Source organism: Peromyscus maniculatus, chromosome 8 (assembly GCF_049852395.1).
Source record: "Peromyscus maniculatus bairdii isolate BWxNUB_F1_BW_parent chromosome 8, HU_Pman_BW_mat_3.1, whole genome shotgun sequence".
NCBI lineage: Eukaryota > Metazoa > Chordata > Mammalia > Rodentia > Cricetidae > Peromyscus > Peromyscus maniculatus.
Window position 1 is genome coordinate 107,533,905 of NC_134859.1, and position 25,639 is coordinate 107,559,543.

Consider the following 25,639-nt stretch of genomic DNA (forward strand, 5'->3'; position numbering starts at 1 on the left):
ATCCACCTGGCTCTGCCTCCCGAGTGCTGGGATTAAAGGCGTGCGCCACCACCGCCCGGCTGAAATCTTCCTTCTTTTAAAAATGGAAATATTAAAAAGAAAGCCCCAATAGTCTTGTGTGTTTACTATCAATGCTTCTTTATGAGGCTTTTATTTTATTTTTTATTTTTTTCAGTTTTTCGAGACAGGGTTTCTCTGTGTAGTTTTGGTGCCTGTCCTGGATCTCGCTCTATAGACCAGGTTGGTCTCAACTCACAGAGATCCGCCTGGCTCTGCTTTTTTTTTTTTTTTAAAACCATCTTTTAAAATCAGGACGAAACAAAGTGGTCTTTTTCTTTAATATAAAGGACCATATTTTTGTAGTAGCAAAAAGCTTTTAAAGATAACTGAACGGACATAGCTTCAATCTCAGGATTGATTTTTGTAACGCAAGTCTACTGAACTAGTGGAGATCAACTAAGGCGAAAGGACGACGTGGTAACCCCGGTAACGAAATGGGGGGAGGGGAAGACAGCCCTCAGCGCTCTGAGCTCGGGCCTGGGTAGAGCGGCGAGAACGATTGAAGAGGTTTGGCTTATTGGACCCGCCGTAGACAGCGGTGCATGCTGGATCTTGGCAATATGGCGTCCTCCTTGATGTGCTGATGAGAGGAGTTTCACTGTTGCTCCAGAGCAGAGGGCAAAACTCCCCTGACCTAATAAGCCCGGTTTTCCTGTGTGGTCCGCAGACCCGTGTCGCGCGTGTCTCGGGACTCGTTCCCGGACAGGAGAGAGCCACGAAGCCGAAGGCCAGGACGGGTCAGGCCGCGCGGACCCGGGGCTGAGGAGCCGGCTGCGGACGGGCACGATGGGCCGGTCCTGGCTCAGGGTGCAGCCCCTCAGGCGAGTGCGGGACCCGCAGGGCTGAGAGCCGGTGGGCGAGCCCCGAGGCCCCTTGAGCCCGACCTCCTGAGGCCTCAGCCCGGCCAGCGCAGTCGGAGGACCCGCGCCGTGAGCGGGGCGGCCTGCCCGCCCTGGGATCCGCTGTTGGAGGCCAGGGTCATCCCCCAGGCCTGAAGCCTCTCCCGCCGTGACAGTCCGGCCCGCAGCTCTTCCGGACACCGACGGCCTCCGAGCTGCGGGTGTGGGCCGGGGCGCGTGTGCCCGCGCAGCTCTGGGGGCTGCGGGGTTGGTTACCCCCCGGCTCTGCACCCCCTCCGCGCCCCCTCCGACTTCCCGCTCAGAGTTCGAGATAAAGATCTCCGAGTTTTTTTTGCCTGAATAAGATCTCCGAACACTCTCCCACCATTTCTTTCCCCAAATCCCCGTTTTCCGGTATTTTATTTCTCCAGTTCTGGTACACACTAGTTTTTAAGGCTGGAGGTTCTTGAGCGCTTGCTGCCAAGGACTCCCCCTCCCCCTCCCCCCCTGATGGAGTCGGAGATGCTGCAGTCGCCTCTTATGGGACTCGGGGAGGAAGATGAGGCCGACCTTACAGATTGGAACCTGCCTTTGGCTTTTATGAAAAAAAGACATTGTGAGAAAATTGAAGGCTCCAAATCCTTAGCGCAGAGCTGGAGAATGAAGGATCGGGTGAGTGGATTCCCGTGGCATCTTCTGAACTTGGTAGTTCTTCCGACTGAGGAAGTTGTGACAAGAACAGCTTCTTGGGAAATGCTGGTGTCTCAAAGGCACATGTTCCACTAAAAACCAAAAGCTACTCCAGACTCATATTTTGGTTGAAAATAGATATGGCTGGTATGGCTAGACGTTACTCACTGGGCAGCATTAATTCAAACGAAGTTTTAATTCAGAAAAAAAAAGTAAATTAGGAACTATTGTACCACAAATGCTTATATGCCTTTTAGTTATAAGACTTGGACGCATGCTTAGTGGACTTTTGTAGTTTGATTTTTAAAATAACAAGACTGATTGAAGTACAGCTGTCTGGTTCAACATGCTGGGAAACAAGATCACTGCAAATGTTTAGCCAATAACAAACTCAGACAAAGTTATTTTAAAGTTGCAGCAGGCTTCATTCTTATAAACAATTTATCTGGAAGGATGCCCCCCCCCCCCAATGTATGTGGCTTTTTTGTTGCTATAACTTGGAGACAGAATATCTTAAGTAGAAATTAGTGAGTATGGAGTATGAGAGGTTGGAAGTCCTCATGTTGTTGGAGTGTCATGAGCAGTTGGTTTCCATCTATTTCCTGGTCTAACGAAAGGGTAGTACCACCCCTTGTCTGTGTGCACTCACAGTTTGTCTTTTTTTTTTTACTCCTAGGCTTCTTTCATTCATGTGAACTTTTCAGTATGAAAGAGGAAATTGGTGTTATATTGTGTCATTTGTTTATAGTTTTATGTTTATGGGAGGTGATTGTTTTAAAAGGTGTATGATGTTGAACACCTGACATAGTTCTAGCAGCAACCAGTGTTTCAGTTGTTGATTTTCGAAGGTTCTGAAAATTCAGTCTAAAGCAGTTTAGGTTGAGCATGGTGAGACATATCTGTATTCTCAGCATTCTGCAGGCTGAAGCAGGAGGTCACAGTCAGTTCCGGGCCAGCCTGCACTACAGAGTGGAAACCCTGTCTCAGACAAGAAGAATAAGAACAATATAAGTAATAAAACTGACGGCTGAGAGAGACTGCATCAAGTCTGTTTTATGGGCATCTCTAGTACTAACGAAATCAGAATTTCTTTTTGCATTGTATAGGTAAAAATAAAATTGTTTTAAAGCAACTCTAATTTTTTTTCCCATTCTAGTTGGTGGAGTTTTCATCTAAAAAAAATTTTTTTTTCTGTTCTTTTGAAATGTGCCCTCCCCTCCCCCCCACCCCAAACAGGGTTTCTCTGTGTAGCCCTGGCTGTCCTGGATCTCGCTCTGTAGCCCAGGCCGGCCTCAAGCTCACAGAGACCCACCTGCCTCTGCCTCCGGAGTGGTGGGATCAAAGGTGTGTGCTCCACCATTGGGCTGCACTTTTCATTTAATGTAGGCATTGACTTTTTTTTTTTTGAGACAGGGTTTCTTGCAGGCCAGGCTGGCTTGCTATGTAGTCAGGAATGACCTTGAATTTCTGATCCTAGGATTATAGGTGTGTACCCTCATGTCCAGTTTTATGTGGTGCTAGAGTTTTGTGCATGCTAAGCAACACTCTACAAACTGAGCTGCATCTCCAGCCCTATCATTAAAGTGTTTGTGTGTGTGTGTGTGTGTGTGTGTGTGCGCGCGCGCGCGCGCGCGCGCGCGTGCGCATTTTGTTTTGCTGGGTGGTGGCTTTTAATCCTAGCACTCAGGAGGCAGAGGCAGGCCCATCTCTGAGTTCAAGTTCTCTGGTCTACAGAGAAACCTTGTTTGGGGTGGGAGAGGGTGGAGTGTAAGTTCTTAGTACCTTCTGAGTTGCTGTTTAGAAGACAGGGAGGAAAGTGTGCTGCCTCTGGCCTTTCAGTAAGTTGGTGAGACTTTGGTGTCACAGGGTCCCCTGAGTAGAGACTGAAACTCAAATGGCATCACCATAGTTGACTGACAACTCTTTTTTGTTGTTGTTGTTGTTTAAGACAGGGTTTCTCTGTGTAGTTTTGGTGCCTGTCCTGGATCTTGCTCTGTAGACCAGGCTGGCCTTGAACTCCCAGAGATCCACCTGGCTCTGCCTCATGAGTGCTGGGATTAAAGGTGTGAGCCATCGCCTCCTGGTGACTGACAACTCTTTTTTTTTTTTTTAATTTTTTTTTTTTAAACATTTATTTATTTATTATGTATAGTGTTCTGCCTACATGCATGCTTGCAGGCCAGAAGAGGGCACCAGATCTCATTACAGATGGTTGTAAGCCACCATGTGGTTGCTGGGAATTGAACTCAGGACCTCTGGAAGAACAGCCAGTGCTCTTAACCTCTGAGCCATCTCTCCAGCCCCGACTGACAACTCTTAAGAGGTTTTTGCCATCCAGCCACAATGTCCACCCTCAATCCAAGTTCTGCATTCCTTGTTTTGAATGAGTCTTGGTTTTTAAGTGCCCTGTTAACATTTTTTTAAATTAATTTTTTTATGTGAGTGCTCTGTCTTCATGTATACCTGCATGCTGGAAAAGGGCATCAGATCCCATTATAGACAGTTGTAGCCACCATGGGGTTGCTAGGAATTGAATTCAGTACTTCTGGAAGAGCAGCCAGTGCTCTTGATAGCAGAGCCACCTCTCCAGTCCCTCCTGTTAACATTTTAATTACTAAGTTACTTTTAGTTAGATTGTTGTTTGGTTAATTCTATGTGTAGGGAATGCTACACATATGTATCAATAGTGTTTGGGGAATATAATTGTCAAGTAACTGGACACATGAATTAGAGTTCAATGAGTCATTCATGGGCTGGTGGCAGAAGAGGTATGTATCCATCTCACCTGTTTGTTTTACTGTTGTACTTAATAGTTCTTTCAGGGGGGCTGGAGCCATGGCTCAGCGGTTATGAGCACTGACTGCTCTTCTAGAGGACCTGGGTTCAATTCCCAGCACCCACATGGCAGCTCACAACTGTCTGTAACTCCAGTTCCAGGAGATCCAACACCCTCACACAGATATGAGTGCAGGCAAAACACCAATGCATATAAAATAAAAATAATGAAGTAATAGTTCTTACAGTATTCGTTTTCCCTATGGACGGTGGGTGGTCCTGATGGACGGTGGGTGGATGGATTCTTGGTCTCAGATGTATCTTTTGCCTGGCATATATGTGGGGTGGAACCTGGGAAGTCTGAGAACTGTTGTCCTGAAAGAGGCATGTGGCTCATACCTGGGCATGTGAATGCAGGAATGTGTATTCATGGCTAGCCTGGGCTACACAAATGAATGATTGAATTTCAAGTCAGCTTGGATTTAGAGTGAGCTCCTGCCTTAAAAAAAAAAGACAAGAAAGAAAAGAAAAGAAATAATTGATATGTATGTTGTGTCTGTGTACGACTATTGATAGACGTACCATCTAATGTGATTAGGACTATTGATAGACACACTGTCTAATGTATATAGGGCTATTGATAAGTGCACAGGGGTGTAGATGTAACTAGCAGGAGGAGGCTCATTTGCTCTGCTGTCTTTGGAGCCTGAGTGGTTCCAGTATTTACTAGTCCTTTGTGGCCCCCTCTTCCTTGCTGCCTTGTACCCTTCCTAGAACATTCCAGTTAGACTCTGTTCCACTACATGGGGGCTGCTGTCCGTGCTCATCCTTCCTTACCAAATCTAAAGGTCCTTCTTTCTCCTCAACCTTATTTGACCTCTTCGCATTTGACACAGTTGACCCCTCTGTGCATTGTTCATCACTTGCTCTTGGGTCTTCATGAAAGTCAGATTTTCCCCTTTGATTGCTGTTGGCTGCCCCTCAGACTCCTTTGCTGCTTGGTACCCAAGTGGGGAGTGCCTAGGGATGTGGCCTGTTGTGAACTAATCTTGTGTGATTCGTGGTTTCAGTTCTGTCACATGCCAGTGACACTCACAGCTTGTCTATACTTCTGACCTCCCTGAACTACTATTCAGATGCCTTCTTTGTCTTGGTCACAGTGTTCACCACCATTCAGTTGGTTGTAGAAGCTGCAAATACATAGTTTAATTCTCTCTCTCTCTTTTTTAATCCTGCTTAGTTGCGTCAGTAGGATCTGTGAATCACCTCACAGCGTGTCTTGCCTTGCTTGATCTGCCCTGCTGTAGTCCCTAGTCCAGGCAGCTGTGTAATTGTCTGGGTCATGACAGTTACACACTGACTGGTTTCCCAGCATCGCCACAACCTGACTTTTTTTTTTTTTTTTTTTTTAAGATTTATTTACTTATTTAAATGTACATTGGGGTTTTGCCTGCATGTTTGTCTATGAGAGGGTGCCAGAGCCCCCTGGAACTGGAGCCACAGACAGTTGTGAACTGCCGCGTGGGTACTGAGGATTGAACTCAGGTCCTCTGGAAGAGCAGCCAGTGCTCCTAACTGCTGAGCTGTCTCTCCAGCCCCTGCTCTGCCACTTCCTTCCTGGTGTTCTGTGTTGGTTTCTGAAATGGTAGAACAGAGTACAGTCCAGCTTCTTGAAGCCTTGTGAACTGCCTGCTTGTTCTTCAGTAGTGATGCCTGGGATAGCCTTCCCTCTGATCTTTGACCCTACCTTGTTCTCACTCTGGTCTTGGTCACTTTCTCAGAGAGGTCTTCTGGATTGCTCAGTCAGAAGCAACAACCCAGGAACTCATGGCTATTTGGGGTCACCATTTCTCTGATATTCGTCTCCACACTCCTCCAACCAGATAAAAGTAAGCTTTTATCATAAAGCAAGGAGTCAGTTTGTGCTAGTCCCTAGCAGTGCTAGGCACATAGAAAGGACCCGACTAAATGTCCTGATGAAAGAGAGTAAGTAGTTTACCACGGACTTCCAACATAGGTCTCTCTCCTAAGGCTCACCTGTACTCAAAGTTACCTGGGGATTATTGTCTTTGTGCTCTTGGTGAGGAGGACATTGGAGCCCTAAGTAAATGGCTTCCCTAAAGTCACACATGTGACATGGCGGCAGTGAAGGGAAGAGGTCCTTGAAAAACAAAGCCCACTTCTAACAGAAGCAAAACTGAACTATATCATATTGTCTTAAAACATTCCCATGTGCTGGGCGTTGGTGGCGCACGCCTTTAATCCCAGCACTCGGGAGGCAGAGCCAGGCGGATCTCTGTGAGTTCGAGGCCAGCCTGGGCTACCAAGTGAGCTCCAGGAAAGGCGCAAAGCTACACAGAGAAACCCTGTCTCGAAAAACCAAAAAAAAAAAAAAACATTCCCATGCAGGTTTCATGGCAGGTCCCAACAAGACACTGAGGGCAGCTTGGTGCTGATGTCATAGGAAGTAGGCTGGCAGGGTCCCCGAGGCCAGCACTTTCTCACCATAATGGAAGATGTCGTTGACCTTTCTTCTCTGCTGATGCTGGCACTGGTGGTGCCGGAGAGGAGGAAACTGGCATCTTAGCATGGATGCAGATGGAGGCCACCTGAACCAGTGGCTGTTGTCTGTTGTTAGTATTCTATGCCAAGCATGTTAAAAGGATTCTGGTTTTACTTGAGAAGGTCCTTGATAAAGCAGGGGAACATGATTATTTGAATTAAATTTTAATTCTTGAGCTTGTGCCTTTGTGTGTTAATGATTTTGTTTTTAGGCAGGGTTTCTCTGTAGCCCTGGCTGTCCTGGAACTTGCTCTGTAAACTAGGCTGGCCTCCAACTCACTGAGATCTTCCTGTCTCTGCCTCCCAAATGCTGGGATTAAAGGCGTATGCTATCACTTCTCAGCTGTTAACTCTTCTGCTTCATATCAGATCAATGGCTGCTTGGGAGGATAGGCCCAGAGGCCATAGTTGGGGGTGGCTGGTAGCCTTGTGGATATGGCTGTGTGGAGGGGGGTGATAACCAGGTGGAAATGGGCCTTATGGCCAAAAAGGAGGGGCCCAGTGGCCGTGTGTGTGTGTGTGTGTGTGTGTGTGTGTGTGTGTGTGTGTGTGTAGCCTGGTGTCCATAAGGGGTAGTGGTGGCTAGGTGGGTAGCTGCTCTATGACCAAAGAGGAGGGGTCTATTGACACACTCTGTGTGTGTGTGTGTGTGTGTGTGTGTGTGTGTGTGTGTGTGTGTGTATGTGTGTGTAGGGTGGGCTGTCAGTTGTCAATGGGGAGGGGACAGACATAGCTCAATACCTGTTACTCCAAGTAGCCTGAGAAGTTCCTCTACTTCCTCAGGTCAAACTGGGATTTGTGGTTTCCATGCTGGAAAAAAAAATTCACTGAAAAGAATTTTGGGATTAGTCAGTAAGATGAAGTAGAACTGAAGATCCCATTTGAAGATATTTTAATATAGGTTTAAACAGGAGGAGTCAGAGAAAGAGGAGCTCAGGGGAAAGTGAGACACACCCGAGAACAGAGTGTATGCCTTTCAAAGAAGAGTGGGAGGCTGGCTGTGGCGGCACACACCTTTAATCCTAGTACTCTGGAGGCAGAGTCTGTCTCTGTCGGATCTCTGAGTTCAAGGCCAGCCTGGTCTACAAAGTAAGTTCCAGGACAGCCAGGGCTATACAGAGAAACTCTGTCTCGAAAAACCAAAAACCAACTAACCAAGCAAACAAAAGAGAAAGTAAGCCATGCCCTGAAATAGGCTCCTCATGGCAGAGTCACCATTAATTCTTAGCATCAGCATCATCTTGGTGGCTCTCCCTTTCTCTCCTTTGATAAGTGAGATGAGCAAGGTGGCTCTGGAGATGTCGTGTATAGAATTAAAGCCTAACAAGGGAAAACCGTGAGCCAGCAGGGCTGCACAAGGAGTTTCGTTCATGTCCTTTCCCTGTTAGTGGGATTTCCGATGAGATTTCTATCTAGAAAATTGTAGGTTTATCACTGGGGAGGGAGAAGGGCCATGAGCAGTTAATTATACTGAAATTCTTCCTGGCAGGAGACTTCTGCTGGATTCCTGAGTGAGGGTTTTCTCTCCCTTTCTCATGTCCCCAAGATTTTTCCTGTCTTCCTGTTCTACCTTTGTGGAAGAGAGGCTGCACTGGAGACAAGTAGGGTAGGGCCGGCTACTGAGTCTAGGAACGCTGTAATTCGCCTTCTTCGGTATCAGGCCTGTGTAGTTGGAAGACATACGTGGATCCTTGAAAATGAACCAAGTGAGCTGTTTTTTTTTTTTTTTTTTGAGACAGGGTTTCTCTATGTAACAGTCCTGCTGTTCTGGAACTTACTTTGTAGACCAGGCTGGCCTCAACCTCACAGAAATCCACCTGCCTCTGCCTCCCAAGTGCTGGGATTAAAGGCGTGTGCTACTACTGCCCAGCATGAGCTGTCATTTTAAGGAAAGCATCTGACAGCATTTGTTGCCAGTGAGAAGATTTGAGCTTTCAAATGAAAATTAGAGTTTGGAAAACCTCTGGGCAGTTGACAGATCCTAATACTTAAAAGAGTGCTCTAATGAGAACATGATATGAACATGTGAATGGAATATGTCAACATTTGAAACATGTATGTGATCCAGTGAACCAATAAGCCAGTGAGGGCTTGGGTGTGGGGGTGTAGTGTCACAGAGGCTGTGGTATTTAGATGGATTCAACTCTTTACAGAATTCCATGTAGTGTGCAGCTGCTTGTCCGTTACTGGAATGTTTGGGTCCTCTTCCCTTTCTGGCTGTTGGTGTTCCTCTTGGGAAAGAGGCAGACACACGTCAGAGTGCATCTGCCCTCTCTGAAGCTACGTGGTAGAGGTTTACAGGAATGTAGAGCACAGGCACTTGTCTCACTAGCAGTTTTGAAAATAGACTTATTTTTCATAGGATGTTAGCTGTTTGAATAAATAATGAGTTTCTAATTACTTTTAAATTAATTAATAATATATTGCATTTTAAAATGTTTTACCCTTTAATACAGAAAGTGTTGATAAATGTAACTCATTAACACACACACACACACAAACCTCTTTGAGGGGGGCAGATTCCTTAAGAGCATAAAGGAGGCTGCTGGCAAAAGTTTGAGAGGTATGTGGTCAGGAGGAGGGGTGGGGAGGTCACGTGATGACTTAACTGATATTAGAGGAGACCAAAAGACTCACCTCATCTGCTACTCACTCTCATTCATTCATTCATCCATTCATTCACTCACAGACAGGTATCTTTGTGTAGAACTGGCTGGCCTGGAACTCCAAGATTGGCCTGCTTCAAAGGTGTGCACCGCCACTTCCTAATATCTTTGCACGAGGAGCAGATGGGGCCTCTCTGAATCAGAGCTGGGGTGTGCCTTGCCTGTGAAGCACGTGCGCTTGGGCAGGCACTGCCTGGCATGTAGCCTCATAGTGACTGCCAAGGTCTCGTTCCAGTAGCCCTAGACTTCCGTGTGTGTGTGTGTGTGTGTGTGTGTGTGTGTGTGTGTGTGTGTGTGTGTGTGTATGTGTGTGTGTGTGTGTGTGTGTGTGTGTGTTATATGGTGTAGCTTACTTAGGAGGATCTTGTTCTTTGAGGAGACCACAGTTGGCCCTGTTGGTTGTCTTGAGTCGTTTCAGAAAGGTTCAGTGTTTATTTGAGCTGTCCTCTGTCCTCTGGTCTTGCTGCCTAGGATGATAGAAAAGCACCTACTTGTGATACACTGATGTATCGTCAGTGACGATGTTTATAGGTCAGGTGACACTGTCACCAGGAATTCCTTGATTTCATATCAGATAAGTCACCTGTGTTGAACCTGTGTATGAAACAGGAACCTTTAACATGGACCAACACTAAATTCAGTGCTCTTGCATGGAAGCTGGGGAATGTCAAACCCAGATTTGTGGCTGAGGTAGGAGTAAAGGGCTTAGGAAGGGGTAGCGACAGAGGTGGAGGGGCCAGTGGCAATCTTGATGAAACTGAGGCCCAAGTCCTTGCGGGTGGAAAATGAGGTAACTACAGCAGAGTGGAGGATGCTTGTGACTTTGGCTGATCTGAGGGAGGTAGAGTCAGGGAATCTGACTGGGATGTGGGGGTTAGAATTCAAGGCTTGTCAGGCATGTGTTGACTATCTGGTAGTCACTTCCTCTCTTTTCTTGGCACTGGAAGCCCATGAGGTTGCCCCTGAGTGTCTCATGTGAGTCTTAGGAGTCAGAGCATCATCCACTAGAGTTAAAAAAATCTGCTTTAAAAAAAACGTGCCATGTTTATTTTCAACATCGTGCTGAGAAAGAGTCCCAAAATGGATTGAAGCATTTCCTCCTCATTATCACCTGGTAGAGTTCTGAACTAGAGTCTCAGCAAGACAGCGTGTGGCTCCCATGTGGATGGAATGCTTCTCCAGACATTGGGAAGGTGTTTGGTGTCAGTGATACTTGTTTCAGTAGTGAAGAAATCTGGCGTCTTTTCAGAGTCTAATGAAATAAGTGGAAGTGCCATTTCTGTAACTAGTTGGTGTTGTATATTAATGGGGTAACGTGTTGTTAATGCTGTAACGTGTTCTTAGGGGTTGAACCTGTCAGGCCCTGGGTGGTTTGACTGCAGAGAACTTGATCCCTTTAGAGGCAGAACAGGAAGCAGCTCATAGGCTCACAGGAGACAGCCACTGTTAACTGGTGTTAATTTACCCAGACACCAGTACTTTTTTCAGATGTGTCTTTTGTTCTCAGCTAATGCCATATTTTATTTTTAAATTTTGGCATAATTATAGACTTACAGACTAGGAGACCAGTGTAGTGAACTTGCACATACTCTTATCTCAGACTCAGGGCTGTTAGCTTTCCCTTGAACCTGGGGATTCTGTTATGTGTGGGGCACATGGTGTGGTGCCCTGACTCATTGAAAGGCCAGTTGGTGACACTGTTTTCTTTACTCTAAGTATGCCTCCTAAGAACAAGGATACTCTCTTTTGTAACCACATTTGTGAATCCCAGAACATTGTCACAGATATTTAATACTACATGTGGTGGTTTGAATGAGAATGGCACCTGTAGGCTCATGTGTTTAAATTACTTGGTCCCCAGCTGGTGGAACTGTTAGGAAAGGATGTGAAAGTATGGCCTTGCTGGAGGAGTTGTATCCCTGAAGTTGTCCTGGTCACGGTATCTTTTTTTTTTTTTTTTTTGGTTTTTCGAGACAGGGTTTCTCTGTGTAGCTTTGCGCCTTTCCTGGAGCTCACTTGGTAGCCCAGGCTGGCCTCGAACTCACAGAGATCCGCCTGGCTCTGCCTCCCGAGTGCTGGCATTAAAGGCGTGTGCCACCGACGCCCGGCTCTGGTCACGGTATCTTATCACAGCAATAGAAAAGTAACCGGTACGTAACATTGGCTCACAGTTCACGTGCAGTCTCTGGTTTGTCCCAGTAAGTCTCCTTTATGATCAATTTCTGTCCCTCTAGTCCAGGCTTACTCACAGAGTGAGGGAATTGGAGATTACATTACTCTTTGTAGCATACTTGCATCTAAAGGAGCTTCTGTTAGAATTTCTCTGTAACTCTAAATGTTAAATGGTCTTTAAATAAAAATCCCGAGGCCATTGGGGTAAATGCTGAAAGACCAGAGAGAAGGAACAAACCACCTCTTAGTCTAGGACTCCTCAGCCTGAAGTCTCAGCCGATCCGAATGAGCCTTCTCAGCTGTAAAGGTTTAGTTCCTGTCTCCTCACACCTTTCTCTGCCCACCATATCGCTTCCTTCTTAGTGCAGGGATTAAAGGTATGTGATTCCCAAGTACTGGAATTGAAGGTGTGTGTCTTTCTGGCTGTGTTTCTCTCCTAGTCTGAATCAATCTCAGTTAGTCCAGGGTGTCTTTGAATCCCAAGTGCTAGGATTAAAGGTGTGTGCCACCACTGCCTGGCTTCTATGTTTAATCTAGTGGCTTGTTCTGTTCTCTAATCTTCAGGTAAATTTATTAGGGTACACAACATATCACCACATTTCCCCACCTTGGAGTGTTTTTTCTTTTTCTTTCCTTCTTTTCTTTTTTACTGTGGTAAGATTTTAACTGTTTAGACACAGTGACAGTAAGAACATTCACAGCCTGGCATGGTCATGCACGCCTTTAATCCCAGCTCTCCAGAGGCAGAGGTAGGTGGATCTCTGCGTTCAAGGCCAGCCTGGTCTACAAAGTGAGTTCCAGGACAGCCAAGGCTGTTGCACAGAGAAAACCTGTCTTGAAAAACCACACACATACTCACACACAGACACAGACACAGACACAGACACACGCACACGCACACGCACACGCACACAGAACATTCACACTGTTGTGTGTGATCAACTTGAGTTACTGTAGTAAATATCAGAAACAGTAACTTGGGAAGAGAAAGGGTTTGTTTTGGCTCATGGCTTCTGACCTCTCAGTCTGTAATCCACAGCAGCATGTAGTAGTGGTTGGAGCCAAATTCCTTCCCTCCTGGGCCAAAAAGAGAGGGCATAGGGCCTGAGGTCTGCTGCCCTGCATGTGCAAGGCCATACCCTCACTGACCAAAAGACATCTCATTAGGTCCTGCTTCTTAAAATCTATCATCTCCCCGGACTGGAGAGATGGCTCAGTGGTTAAGAGCACTAACTGCTCTTCCAGAGGACCTGGATTCAATTCTCAGCACCCACATGGCAGCTCACAACTGTCTGTAACTCCAGTTTCAGGGGACCCAGCGCCCTCAGACAGACAGACACAGAGACAAAACACCAATGCACATAAAATAAAAATACTTTATTTAAAAATCTATCATCTCCCCAAAGTGCCAAGTGGAGGACCAGATCTTTAACATGTGGGCCTTGGAAGGCCCTGAAGATCCAATCTTAGTGTTGTGCCGTCATTACTGCCCCGTTTCTAGTTCTGTTAGTTCCTCTCCCCAGACTGGAAGCTGTGCTGTAGACTTCAACTGCTGTTTTCTTCCCTCCATTCTTGGGACCTGTGCTGCCCAGACTGGTTGCTGAAGCCATCCTCCTGCTTCTCCAGCTTCAGCCTCCTGTGCTTGCCTTTGCTGCTCTATGGCTATGACTTTTTTGACCTTGACGTTTCTAAAGACTGCATTTTATAGTGTCATCACTCTGTCCATGTCTTCTTGTGCTCAGCCCAAGGCACCGTGTTCTGTTGAGGTGCGCCTTTCTCAGAGCATGCATCAGAAGGCTGTGGTGTTGCTCTGTCCTGCTCATCTCACTTTGCTCTTTTTTTACATGTTACTATGATTTTGGTTTTTCTGGTTTGTCCAGGACCCCTCTACATTGTTCCTTTGCTGCTTTGCTGACCAGTGTAGAGCCTTCTTTCCTCTCCTGTACAGCAGCAGGTTCCACACTCATCCTGCACACTCTCTGCTCAGTCTCAGAGGCTTCCTTTCCTCCTAGGGCCCTGTTTCTGTTAGAATGGGATTAAGAAGGCAAGAGTTGGGTGTGCACATAGAGGTGTGTGTCTCCTGGCGTTTATTTTACACTGACAACCAATAGTGCCCCTCTGTACCTCAGGATATAGTGTGCCCCTCCCTCTACTATTGAGGGGCTGCCTCCTGATCATCATTCATCATTTCCTAGGCCTGGAATGTAGAGAGTCTGGAAGTTGCCAGTGTGTACCACTCAAGAGGGCAGCCCATTAAGGAGTTTGCCTTGTGGTTTTCTTTTCATGTGTGTGTCTAGGTTAGGGGGTGACACTGGGTCCCTCCATTGCTCTTTGCCTTGTCTTTTGAGACAGGGTCTCTCACTGAACCTGGAATTCATGATTGACTTGACTGGCTGGGTAGTGATACCCCAGGATTAACTGTCTGCCTTCCTAGTGCTGGGGTTACAGATGTGTGTAGTCACACCCAGCTTTTTTATTTTTTTATTTATTTATTTTTTTTTGTGATATATATTTTTTATTTTACAATACCATTCAGTTCTACATATCAGCCATGGGTTCCCCTATTCTCCCCCCTCCCACGCCCTCCCCTTACCCCCAGCCCACCCTCCATTCCCACCTCCTCCAGGACAAGTCCTCCCCCGAGGACTGTGATCAACTTGGTAGACTCAGTCCAGGGAGGTCCAGTCCCTTCCTCCCAGACTAAGCCAAGTGTCCCTGCATAAGTTCCTGGTTTCAAACAGCCAACTCATGGGATGAGCACAGGACTTGGTCCCACTGCCTAGATGCCTCCCAAACTGATCAAGCCAATCAACTGTCTCACCTATTCAGAGGGCCTGATCCAGCTGACACCCAGCTTTTTTATGTGGGTGCCTCATGCTTGGGAGGAAAGTGCTTGTTTTACCTGCTGAGCTCTCTTAGGCCCTTGACCTTGTTTTTTGAGCAAATACATACAATGAAACACATAAACTTATGCTATTAAAAAATAAGTACGAGGGTTGGTCAGAATTGATGAAAATTCGTTGTTAATAAACATGTTGGTATCATTTCCATATTTCATCTGGCCTTGAGCCTAGCAGTATGTGGCCTTGAGAACCTTGTGCCTTATTTGAGATATCCCTAGAAAGGCATCCTTGTCAAAAGCCAGGTAGAAGCACAGTGTGGCTGTTTCTCGCCTGCTGCTGAGTGACTTGGTAGTGACGGGAGCATCTGCATACTGGGCATTTGAATGGGGTTGATCCGTGCACAGGACTCATTAGTCTGTGCCTTGTCCCGTGTTACCAAAGTAGGGTGGCTATGGAGAGGAGAATCTCTGTGCTTAGGCAGAGTGGCTGCGGGTGCTGTGCAGGAAAGAGACAGTGAATTATCCCATAGTTGACATTTAGAATTGAGTAATTCAGCTCATGTTCAAGAGCCCTCTGGGTACTAGGTCCTAATAATTGTTGGAGACCCATTGGTGACCAATTCTTGCTTTTGTTTTGTTTTGCTTTTGAGACAAGGCCTCACTCTGTAGCCCAAGCTGGTCTCAAACTCACAGTAGTCCTGCTTCAGTCTTCCAAGTGCTGGGATTACAGGCATATACCGTCATACCTGGCTTTATGCTGCTATTTATTCATTCATTCATTCATTCATTCATTTATTTATTTATTTATTTTTGGGCAGAGCTTCATTGTGTAGTCCTCGCTGGCCTGGAACTTATTCTAGCCCAGGCTGGTCTTGAACTCAGGACAGTGCTCCTGCTTCTGCCTCTTGAGTGTTTGAATTATAAGTATGTGCTATCATGCTGGCTTTGTTTTGTGGGGCTGGGGATGAATGCAGTCCTCCTGCCTGCCAGCCAGGCTCTCTTCCTTTGAACTGCCCCAGCCAATAAGTCATGTTTGAACAATTCACTAGTTTATTGCAGCAGACAGTTGACACCGTACAGGTGGCAGGGCATGGGGGGTGCAGAAAGGCCTCTTTAAAGGGGAGACTCTGAGTCTGCACTGAGACAATAACCAGGCCAGTTAGGAGGAGGGGAGATGCAGGCTGAGGAACCAGGCTGTGTAGAGGCGGTGGGTGAGACAGGGTCCTTCCTGGGCTGTAGTGCCGCTCCCCTGCAGCCTTTTGGGAGCCGGTGTCTGTCCTGTGTGAGGTGGCACTCTTTCTTGTCCACCCTTGTCATTCTGTCACTCTGGACCTAATGTATATTGCTTCTGTCACTGCATAACCACCATGTAGTACTCCCCCAAGTGAGTCACACAGAGAATAGGGCTTGGTGTTCACTCTGCATCCCCAGGTGCTCGTAAGTGATCAGTAACCATTTGTGGAGCGAGTGGACAGGGGATGAGAGAAGCACCACGAGGCCTGTAATTTCGGAGAAGGCAGGACTGAGCTGGCAGACAGGCTTCATGAGGCTGCAGAATCTGGATTTCATCTTCAGGATAATTAAGGAAGGTTTTATAGCAGGGTAGAAGTTGTGTGTGCCCTGTGTCATGTGTGGTCCCCGACCCCCCTCCAGCTTTTTGAGAAAGGGTCTTACTGTAGAGCTGAAGCTGGTCTGGGATTATTAGTTTACTTGTCTCAGCTTTCTGGGTGATAGGAGTATACTGGCGTGCTTGATTTGAAAGCAGTACCCATTGTATGTTCTGCTTCAGAATGGGTTGTATGATTTCTGTGCATGAGACTATTTGTGTACATATATGCATAGCATATGTGTAATTGTTATTTGTGTTCATTTGTGTATGTGCATGTGGTGTGAGTATGTTTGTGTGTGTGAGGGCTTCTCGGTGTGCCTGTGTTTGGGAGAATCTTGAGGATGAGGGAGCTGAGGCTTAGGACAAAGCTGGTGGCAGCTTGAGCTGGGGAGAAGCCAGCAAACACATAGTTGGCTCCAGAGCCTCTGAACCAGAGGATGGCACTTGACACCTGGGTACAGAAGGTGGCATGTAACATACAGGCTTCTAGCCATATATAAGAGAACAAGACATGGGAAAGATTATGTATTTGGTTGTGAAAAATGGGGAAAGTTTCCTTAAAGAATGTTTCCTGGGGGCGGCAGTGGCGCATGCCTTTAATCTCAGCACTCAGGAGGCAGAGCCAGGCGCATCTCTGTGAGTCTACAGAGTGAGATCCAGGGCAGCCAGGACTCCACACACAGGAAACCTGAGTCTCAGAAAACCCTGTCTCGGAAAACCAAGAGGAAAACACAAAAAACAAAAAACTTATCCTAGTGGTTAAGAGCACTGGCTGCTCTTCCAGAGGTCGAGTTCAGTTCCCAGCAACCACATGGTGGCTCACAGCCATCTATAATAGGATCTGATTCCCTCTTCTGACACCTGGTGCAGCTAAAGTACCATATACATACAATAAATAAATCTTAAAAAATTAAAAAAAGAATTGTACAGAGTAGCAGTAGTTTAAAGATTCTTCAAAATGTTTGGGAATATAGCTCACGTAATACAGTGGTTGGCTAGCATGCGTGAAGCCTTAGGTTCACTAGCATACATAAACTGGGCATGGCGGCCTACACTTGTGATCTTAGCACTTGGGAAGTGGAGGCAGGATTAGAAATTAAAAGTCATCCTTGGCTACATAGTGAGTTTGAGGCCACCCTAGGAAGACGCATAGTCCCTGTCTCAAGGAAAGAAAGAAGATGGAGAGATGCTCAGTGGTTAAGAGCAGTTGCTGCTCTTGTAGATAACCCAGGTTCAGTTCTTATTACTCACATGACAGCTCACAACCGTTATATAACTCCAATTCCAGAGGATTTGAGGTCCTCTTCTAAGGGCATCCCGTTCATGCATACATACACAGGCATACACATACATAAAAATAAATCTTAAAAAAGGAAGGAAGGAGGAAACAAAGAGAGACGAGACATTGAGGGATGTTGGGATTGTTCAGTGGTTAGTGCTTACTGCCTGTCTAGAGGACCTGAGTCTGGATTTCAGCACCCATACTAGGCGGCTCATAACTGCCTGTAACTCTAGCTCCAGGCGATCTGACACCTTCTGGCCTGCACAGACATCTACGTGCAGCTCTCCTCACCCCCTCAATACAAAAGAAAAGAAGCACAGAAAAAAATATTAACTCAGACTTTATCCCAGTTGTCTTATGCCTTGCCCAGGTCACAGTTACTGTTCACCTGGCATGGGTGTTGCCAAGCTGCAAGGTCTTCTATTCTTTGCTGCTGCATGTGTCCAGAACATGCTGTGTGTTGGTGCTTCATTGTTGGACTTTCCCACAGTGGGTTTCTGGTCTACATGGCCTAGTAGGCAGTGGGGCCAAGAACCACCTCTCAGTCTGTCTTCAAGGCTTGGCACCAAAGACCCCTTTTGTGGGGGTTTGCCTCTTCTGCAGCTCCTTTCCTGAACTGGGTTGGTGGTGGGACTGAGAATGGTGGTCATCGGGTCAGGGGGCCTTCAGGAGTTTTCTAGTAACAGTCTGTTTCCTTCCCACGGCAGCCCTTTCACAGTGGAGAAAACTGAGGCAGGAGATAGTCAATTGTTTGCCAGTGTCTGAGCACCCACCATAGTGTTAGCAACTGACCTGGGAGTTTGCAGCTACAGGAACTCCTCAGACATGCTTCTGTCTTTCCTGGTTTATTGATTCCTATAAGTGCCCTCAGTTGTACCAGCTCCTTTGTGGGAATGAAGGTGTAGATCCAGTCTACGACCCAGGGAAGAAGTGGAAAGGACTTTTGCACACTGGCTTGGTTGCTGGATGAGACAGGAACTTGCCATGCATAGTTCCTTAGGACTGTATGCTAACTCAGTTTAACATGGGGCACAGCCAGGAGTCTGTGAGGGGTTGCAGAAAGGAGTTAGGTAGGGACATGGGAGAGATTTGAGTGGTTAGGAGGAAGGCCTTTGGAAGTATGGTGTGGGTGATGCTTTTGAACAGAAGTATTAAAGGAAACATTTTAAGCTGGGCAGTGGTGGCTCACACCTTTATTTCCAGCATTCTGGAGGAAGAGGCAATCAGATCTTTGTGAGTTTGAGGTTTACAGTGGGAGTGCCTGGTTTACCCAGGGAGTTCTAGGACAGCTACACAGAGAAAAAACCCTGTCTCGAAAAGCCAACAAAACAAAACAAAATCAAATCAAAACAAACAAAAAAGGAAAGAAACATTTTAAGGAAATGCTCAGTTTTCAGTTTGATCTTGAGATTAGATGCTTCTCTTAGGTTCTCTTGGTTGCAAAGAGGGTCTCTTTGACAAGACCTTAAGCACCTGTGTTTGGTAAAGATATTGCATACATTACAAGTGCTGGGTGAGCCGGGCGGTGGTGGCGCACGCCTTTAATCCCAGCACTTGGGAGGCAGAGCCAGGTGGATCTCTGTGAGTTCGAGGCCAGCCTGGACTACCAAGTGAGTCCCAGGAAAGGCGCAAAGCTACACAGAGAAACCCTGTCTCGAAAAACCAAAAAAAAAAAAAAAAAAAAAAAAAAAAGTGCTGGGTGAATGCCACAAAGCAAACTCCTACCAGTCCCTCGGCTAAGTAAGACATATGGCTGGTGTGTGTAAGTGAGGGTGAAGTGAAGAAACACCAAAATGACCACTCCATCTTTGGGGAGATGTTTTTTTTTTGTAGATATGAGACAGAGAGAGAACAGCCAGAGGTATCTGGAAGAGTCCAGAGCAGCCGTGGTTACAGCAGACTGGCAATTGTCAAGGCTCGCTCTTAGGAGTGGCGAAACTAGCAAGGAGAAAAGCAGGAGAGGATAACAGGGTAGCGGTGGGGAGAGAGATCTTGCTGTATAAGAGAACAGTTGTAATCTGGAACAGTCTGGGAGCTAGCATAGTGGGGAAGGCTAATGTGGGAACTTTCACATTCATAACAGGTGTGTGTTATAGGGTTGTAGGAGCCTTGGAGGTTAGCCTTGGGCTTTATATGTATTACAGGTATGTGTCAAGGGAAGTGGATCTTTCTGGCCAGTGGGAACCCATTTCACAGGTTCTTGAGGAATGCTGACTGTTGTTGGCTTTTATCTCTCCATCATCAATCCAAGCTGAGCCAAGACTGTCATTTTGGGGGTATTGCTGCCTTTTGGGGAATTTGAGTTCTCTTTGGACTTGACAGTGTCCTGATTTCTCTGTGTGTTTCTCTCTACCCCTGCCAACCTAGGATGCCACTGTCCTGGATTTAGAGTTTCTTGTGCTCTTTGTTTTGGGTTTCTTTCACCTGACTGGCCTCTCTCTGTCTCTCTGTCTGTCTGTCTTTCTCTCTCTCTCTCTCTCTCTCTCTCTCTCTCTCTCTCTCTCTCTGTGTGTGTGTGTGTGTGTGTGTGTGTGTGTGTGTGTGTGTGCAACAGACCTGGGGAGGAGAATCATGGCTCGTGCTGGAGGCAGTGACAAATGTTTCCCTGCCTAAGAGCCAGCAAGGGGGTTAGAGGACCTAGAAAGGAGGGGTTGAGGGTTGCTGAGGGCAGGATGGAGAGGGGGCTTACTGTTCTTCTTGGTGGAAGGGTGGCCTTGAGCCAGACCCCTTCATAACAGAACATCCCAGCAGGCACTTTTTTTTAGTTGGATAAACTGAGACTACATAGAGGAGGCAGCCACCTCAGCAGTTTCTTCCCATTAAGTGGCAGAGCCAGGAGGCCAAGTTTCAAGCTATGCTGCTTACAAGTCCTGGGGCTGCTGGGAGCCCCGTGTTGCTTCTTACCATCTTCAGCACACAGCTTTCCTACCAATCCCGTTCCTCCTTGTCAAGACAATCGTGACAGGTTTTTCTGAGAATGAAGAGGTTTTCAATCTTAAGAATGGACTTTGGTGTCTGACTGATCTTGGTCTAAGCTGGTGGCTTTTTGGTTGGCTAGCTGTCCCTTCCTTGTTCACCTGTCTGTGGAGTGGGTCTCAAACCACCTGGCACATAGTGCAGTTGGAGAGATTGAATGGGACAGTTGTGGAGGACCTGGGACTGCTCGACACCAGGGCCAATATGATGTCATCTTACTATTCTGAGGGCTTTTACTATCTTGAGCCTTTTTGTGTTTTTGTCTACATGCTCAGTGTGGCAAAGGTAATGGCCCCATTCTATTTTTGGGTGGTGGCTGAGATAATGTGATTGAGTAAGTAGAATAAACAGAGCAGGCACTACTCCCTGTCGCGGCATGCTATGCCAGGCTGAGGGACAGAAGTTGGTGGCTCCCCTCCTAGTAGGAATACCAAGCTGGATAGCTTAGGTGTTTGTGCCCCTCCCCTCTCTTTTTTTATTTTATTTTTTATTTTTAATGTCTTTGTCCTTTCTGGCCTAGGGCAGGAGTTCTGAGATCCAACTTAACCCTATCTGAGTGTGTTGAATGGGTGCCAATAAGCACTTTATGACATAGTCCCCACAAGTCAGTGTGTGAACATTACACACAGTGAATTGATTCTTGCAAGTCATCGTACAAGTATTAGGTAGCCAATAATAGCTTTCACTTTGGGTGGTGGGTCAGAGTCTCGCTGTGTAGCCCAGGCTGGCCTCACACTTGTGATCCCTCTGCTTTAGCTAGGATTACAGACATGTGTCCCCATGTTCATTAAAACAATCTTGGGGGTGGGTATGGTGGTTCTTGCCTTTAATACCAGAATGCAGGAGGAAAAGGCAGGTGCATTTCTGTGAGTCTGAGGCTAGTGTGTCTGTATAGTGAGTTCCAGTCAGACCCTGCCTCAAAAACAAAACAACCTCCCCCCATAGTCTGAGTGTCTGCTAAGTCAGAATAGTGAGGTTGTTATTGTTCTTTTATCTACGAAAGTGAATGTTTTTTTACTTTGGCTTGTGAGTTAGCCTTGTGTTTGACAGATGTTACTATAAGAAATTTCTAGACATGCTTTGTGTGTGTGTGTGTGTGTGTTGCATGTGTATGTGTGTGCCTATGTGTACCTGAGCATGCATGTGGGAGCTGGAAGCTGATGTTGGATGTCTTCCTTAGTTACCCTTTGCTACTTTTTGGAGACAGGATCTCTCACTGAACCTGAGCTCACCGATTCAGCTAGGCTGGTTGTGCCAGGCCTTTTCTGGAACTGAACTCAGGTCTTCATCTTTGTCCAGGGAGCAGTTTCCCAGATGATTCATCTCCCCAGCTTCTGACATGGCTTTCTAGAAGCTGCTGATATATCTTGGCTTCTTTCTTACTCTTGTGCTTATCTCTCCCCAGGTGGCCTCAAGGACATCTGGCCCAGGTCTGAGTGAAATGAACTTTACATAGGAAACCCTTCAGCTCTCATGTTGAGTGGGGCCTGGGTGCCACTGACCTCTCTGAATCCTAGAATTGGGTCTGGAATCACATTGCCTACAACCTAGATTTGGGTTTTGTTTCCTTACTCTGATTGCTGGGCTCCTCCATTAACCCTTGCAACAATTCCTTTTTCTATAACAAAACCTACGATCTTGTTACCGTGTTCCAGAATTTTGGTTTGATTTACATTCTTTGAGCCTCCCCTTGGCTTTGCTAGGGACTGTGATTGAAGGTATCATATGATGTCCATGTGATCAGTGGCTATAAGAAAGAATTATTTTTCTCATTACTGTACCAAAATAGCTGGAAAAGCAACTTAAGGAAGGAAGGTTTTTACAGTTTGAGGGTACAGTCAGTGAGGAAGGCATGGCTGCAAGTGTCAGGCCGCTGGTTTATGGCCTCCACAGTCAGGAAGCAGAGAGACCAGTGTTGGTGCTTTACTGGCTTTCTCTTGGTTTTCTGTCTAGAGCTGTAGGATGGTGCTGTACACAATCAAAACCGGTCTTCTCTCCTCAATTAAACCTCTTTGGAACCCTTTACACGTACTCCTAGAACTGTGTCCCCTGTTGATTCCAGATCCAGTCAAGTTGACAGGGACAGTTACCATCACAGTGGTGATGTGTTGCTGTGCTGCTGTGTATGCACCATGCTGCTATTGGGAAGCCCAAGTGTGCTTGGGGCTCACTTAATTCCCTTGGCCCAGATCCCTAGGACTCTTGGTCCTGATGAGCAAGGTTGCAGTTAGCTCTGCATTAGTGTTAGTTCTGTTGTCTATGTGGCATGAGCTCTGCTGTGTCTGTGTAATAGATACAGTAGGGTGGAGCCAATGTCTTGTTGACTCTCCTGATTTCAGATAGCACACTCTGTTGGTAATCTGTTTGTTGCTGGGAGTTACGAATAATTTTCACTTAGTTACAGATCTGAAAAAGTTCGGTCAGATTGTCCCTGATGGGGAAGAATTTTATGCCAAGTAGATTATAGTTGATTCTGTAGATGATTTTCCTTCATTTGGTGGCTTATGCATAGAGATGTGTTTTGAAAGTAATATGAATATTTTCATAAGTGGAATGACTATGCAATTGTCTTTATACAATTGTGAGCCTAAGTCTAGGAATAATGAATCTAAGAAAATATGAAACTGGTTTTTATCCCAGTTATTTATAGGAATGTTTATTGCACCATTCCTTCTCTTGGCATCTGTTGAATTCCAATAACGGGCTACCTTTCTAGAGAAGGCATTATTTAAATTGTGGTGCATTGTACAGCAGACCTTGGTGCAGTGGTGAGGACAGTGAGGGCTCTTTGTTCCATGTGCAGTCTGGGAGCTTCCCAAAGTAGACTTTTAGTTAAAAACAAGACTCAGAAGAGACTGATGGACTGTGATTCCACTCGTGTCCTTTAGAAGGTGCGTATATACACGAAACATCTGCTTACCCGTGGAAGAGTTTGTGGAAAGATATGCACCTAAGGATGGAATATAGTGATGAGAGAATGGTATTTGTGAAGCTTTATGCTTTCCTGTGCTGTAAGGTTGTTGTTGCTGTTTGGCTGTTTGTTTTATCAAACACAGAACAAAGGGCCTAACAGGTACTAGATGAGTGCTCTGTCCCTCACATCCAGCCCCTGGGATTGGCTTAGTATTTATTAGTTGTAAAAGAAAAGGCTACCCTAAAACAGCCCTTGTTACTTCCTAACTGTCTCACTGTCAACCATGAACCCGCTGAGGTTGTTACATGACTGTAGCGACACCATAGCTGTGCAGTGGCAGGCTTCTACCCTCCATCTTTCTGCTGTGGATGTTGTATTTTTTAACTCTATACGTTTCAAGCCCTGTAATAATGTTAATATTTTATTATTAAACAGTTGATTTTTTTAAACATTTAAAAAAATCAGAAAGTGTCTTTTGTATTTCCTGTATATTTCTGTGTTCAGGTTTCTTCTCTTTGTGTAGCTGAATTTGAATGTAGCATCTTCCTTCAGTCTGGAGAATGGGAGCTTTCAGGTTTGCTGCAGCATTCTGCAGCTTCTGTTTGGCTGAAGATGTCTTTGCCCGGCTTTCTTCTCTTCCCCCTTACCACCTCCTCTCCTCTCCTCTTTCCTCCCCTCCCTCTTTCTTTCTAGCTTTGTGTTTTTAGTTGGTGTTTTGAGATAGGGCCTCGCTGGGTAGCTTAGGCTCTTTGAATTCAAGGCAGTCCCCCTGATTTAGCCTCTCAAGTACTGGGATTGCAGGTGCTCTATTGTTTTTTTTGTAAGTAGTTTTTGGTGGATTAATGACATAGGTCACATCACTTATGATTAGATAGGTTAGAGTGGTTGATTCTCTAATAAGCTGTACTGGGCTTCTTTGGACCTCACTTGCCCTCAGTGGGGTTTCACTTTTTTTAAAAATTTATTTTTTACTTTATGTGTTTTAAGTGTTTGTATATATGTACATGCAATGTACATACCATGTACATGTGTACCTGATGTCTGTGGAGGTCAAAAGAGAATGTTGGATTCTCTGAAACTGGAGTTACAGGTAGTTGTGAGCCACCATGTCAGTGCTGGGAATGGAATCAGGTCCTCTGCCAGAGCAGCCAGTGCTCTCAACTGCTGAGCCTTCTCTGCGGCCTGGTGTTTCACTTTGTAGCCTATAGCTTATAGCAGTAAAGTTTAAGGTGGCGTAGTGTACCAAATGAATCTCACAGACTAAAATCTGGAGGATTCAGTTCATGGTTCTCAGGTGAGGAGATGCCGGTCCAGAGTCCAGGCCCCATCTTCCTCTAGAGAAGGACCTGTATGGGGCAGTAGGTGTGCTGGGAGGGTGTCTTTGTAAAGCTGGCAGATCAGAGGGGAAGCGGAAGTGATTGTTGAACATTCAGGAGGGTTTATGCTTTAAGACTCAGATCCTCTCTGGTGCTGTGGTAGCTCTGGACTGAACCCTTCATCACACACAGTCTCAGAGTTTCGGATTTGCTTGCCATCTTAAGGGCTTAGTTAAATGTACAAATCTTGTGCTTGCAGCTACCAACCTCTGCAAGGATTTGTCCAACAGCTCATTTCACTTACCTGCTTTATATATTTATTTATTTTTTATTTTATTTTATTTTTTTTCATTTTTCGAGACAGGGTTTCTCTGTATAGTTTTGGTGACTGTCCTGGATCTCACTCTGTAGACCAGGCTGGCCTTGAACTCACAGAGATCCACCTGACTCTGCCTCCTGAGTACTGGGATTAAAGGCGTGCACCACCTGCTGCCCCCACACCTGCTTTATTTTAAAATTAGGGCTGGTCTAGCCTTACTTGATTTCTTTTTTAATTTCTATTTCCGTATCAATCAATATTTATAAAAGGAACATTTGTGAACCCATGCTGTCTTCAGAAAAGGGGCTCTCTCAGCAGCCTGGATGTCCTTGATACCTCCTGCCCTGACATCCATCATCTCCTCTGTCAGGAGCATCTTACTGTTTTGAGGAGTGTGTGCCATTACATGTGTATATCCATCCCAGTTCACCTGCCTTGTGCTGAACGTGGATGTTCTTGAACATTGTAGTGCGTGAAGCAGAATGGGGTCAGGGTGATTAGGTACCAGTTAACTGTGTTTGTTCCTTTATTTTAAAATACCTGCTCCACTCTTCTGCCCATTTTTTCTATTGTCTTTTTTCAAGTGACTTTAGGAATATTTACATTGTATGTAGGTA

General features: G+C 46.0%; 1 protein-coding gene across 3 annotated transcripts in view; it reads left to right on the forward strand.

The window, feature by feature from the left end:
• Positions 1-543: 543 nt before the first annotated feature.
• Positions 544-25,639, forward strand: part of Rptor (regulatory associated protein of MTOR complex 1) — a 348,484-nt gene continuing 323,388 nt past the window's right edge. For 2 of the 3 annotated variants that reach the window (XM_076543891.1, XM_006987711.4), the window contains exon 1: positions 544-1,571. In XM_076543891.1, the coding sequence (XP_076400006.1) occupies positions 1,410-1,571 (162 nt within the window). In that variant the 5' untranslated portion in view covers positions 544-1,409. The remainder of the gene's footprint in view (positions 1,572-25,639) is intronic. The other variant, XM_042283303.2, reaches the window with a different exon arrangement.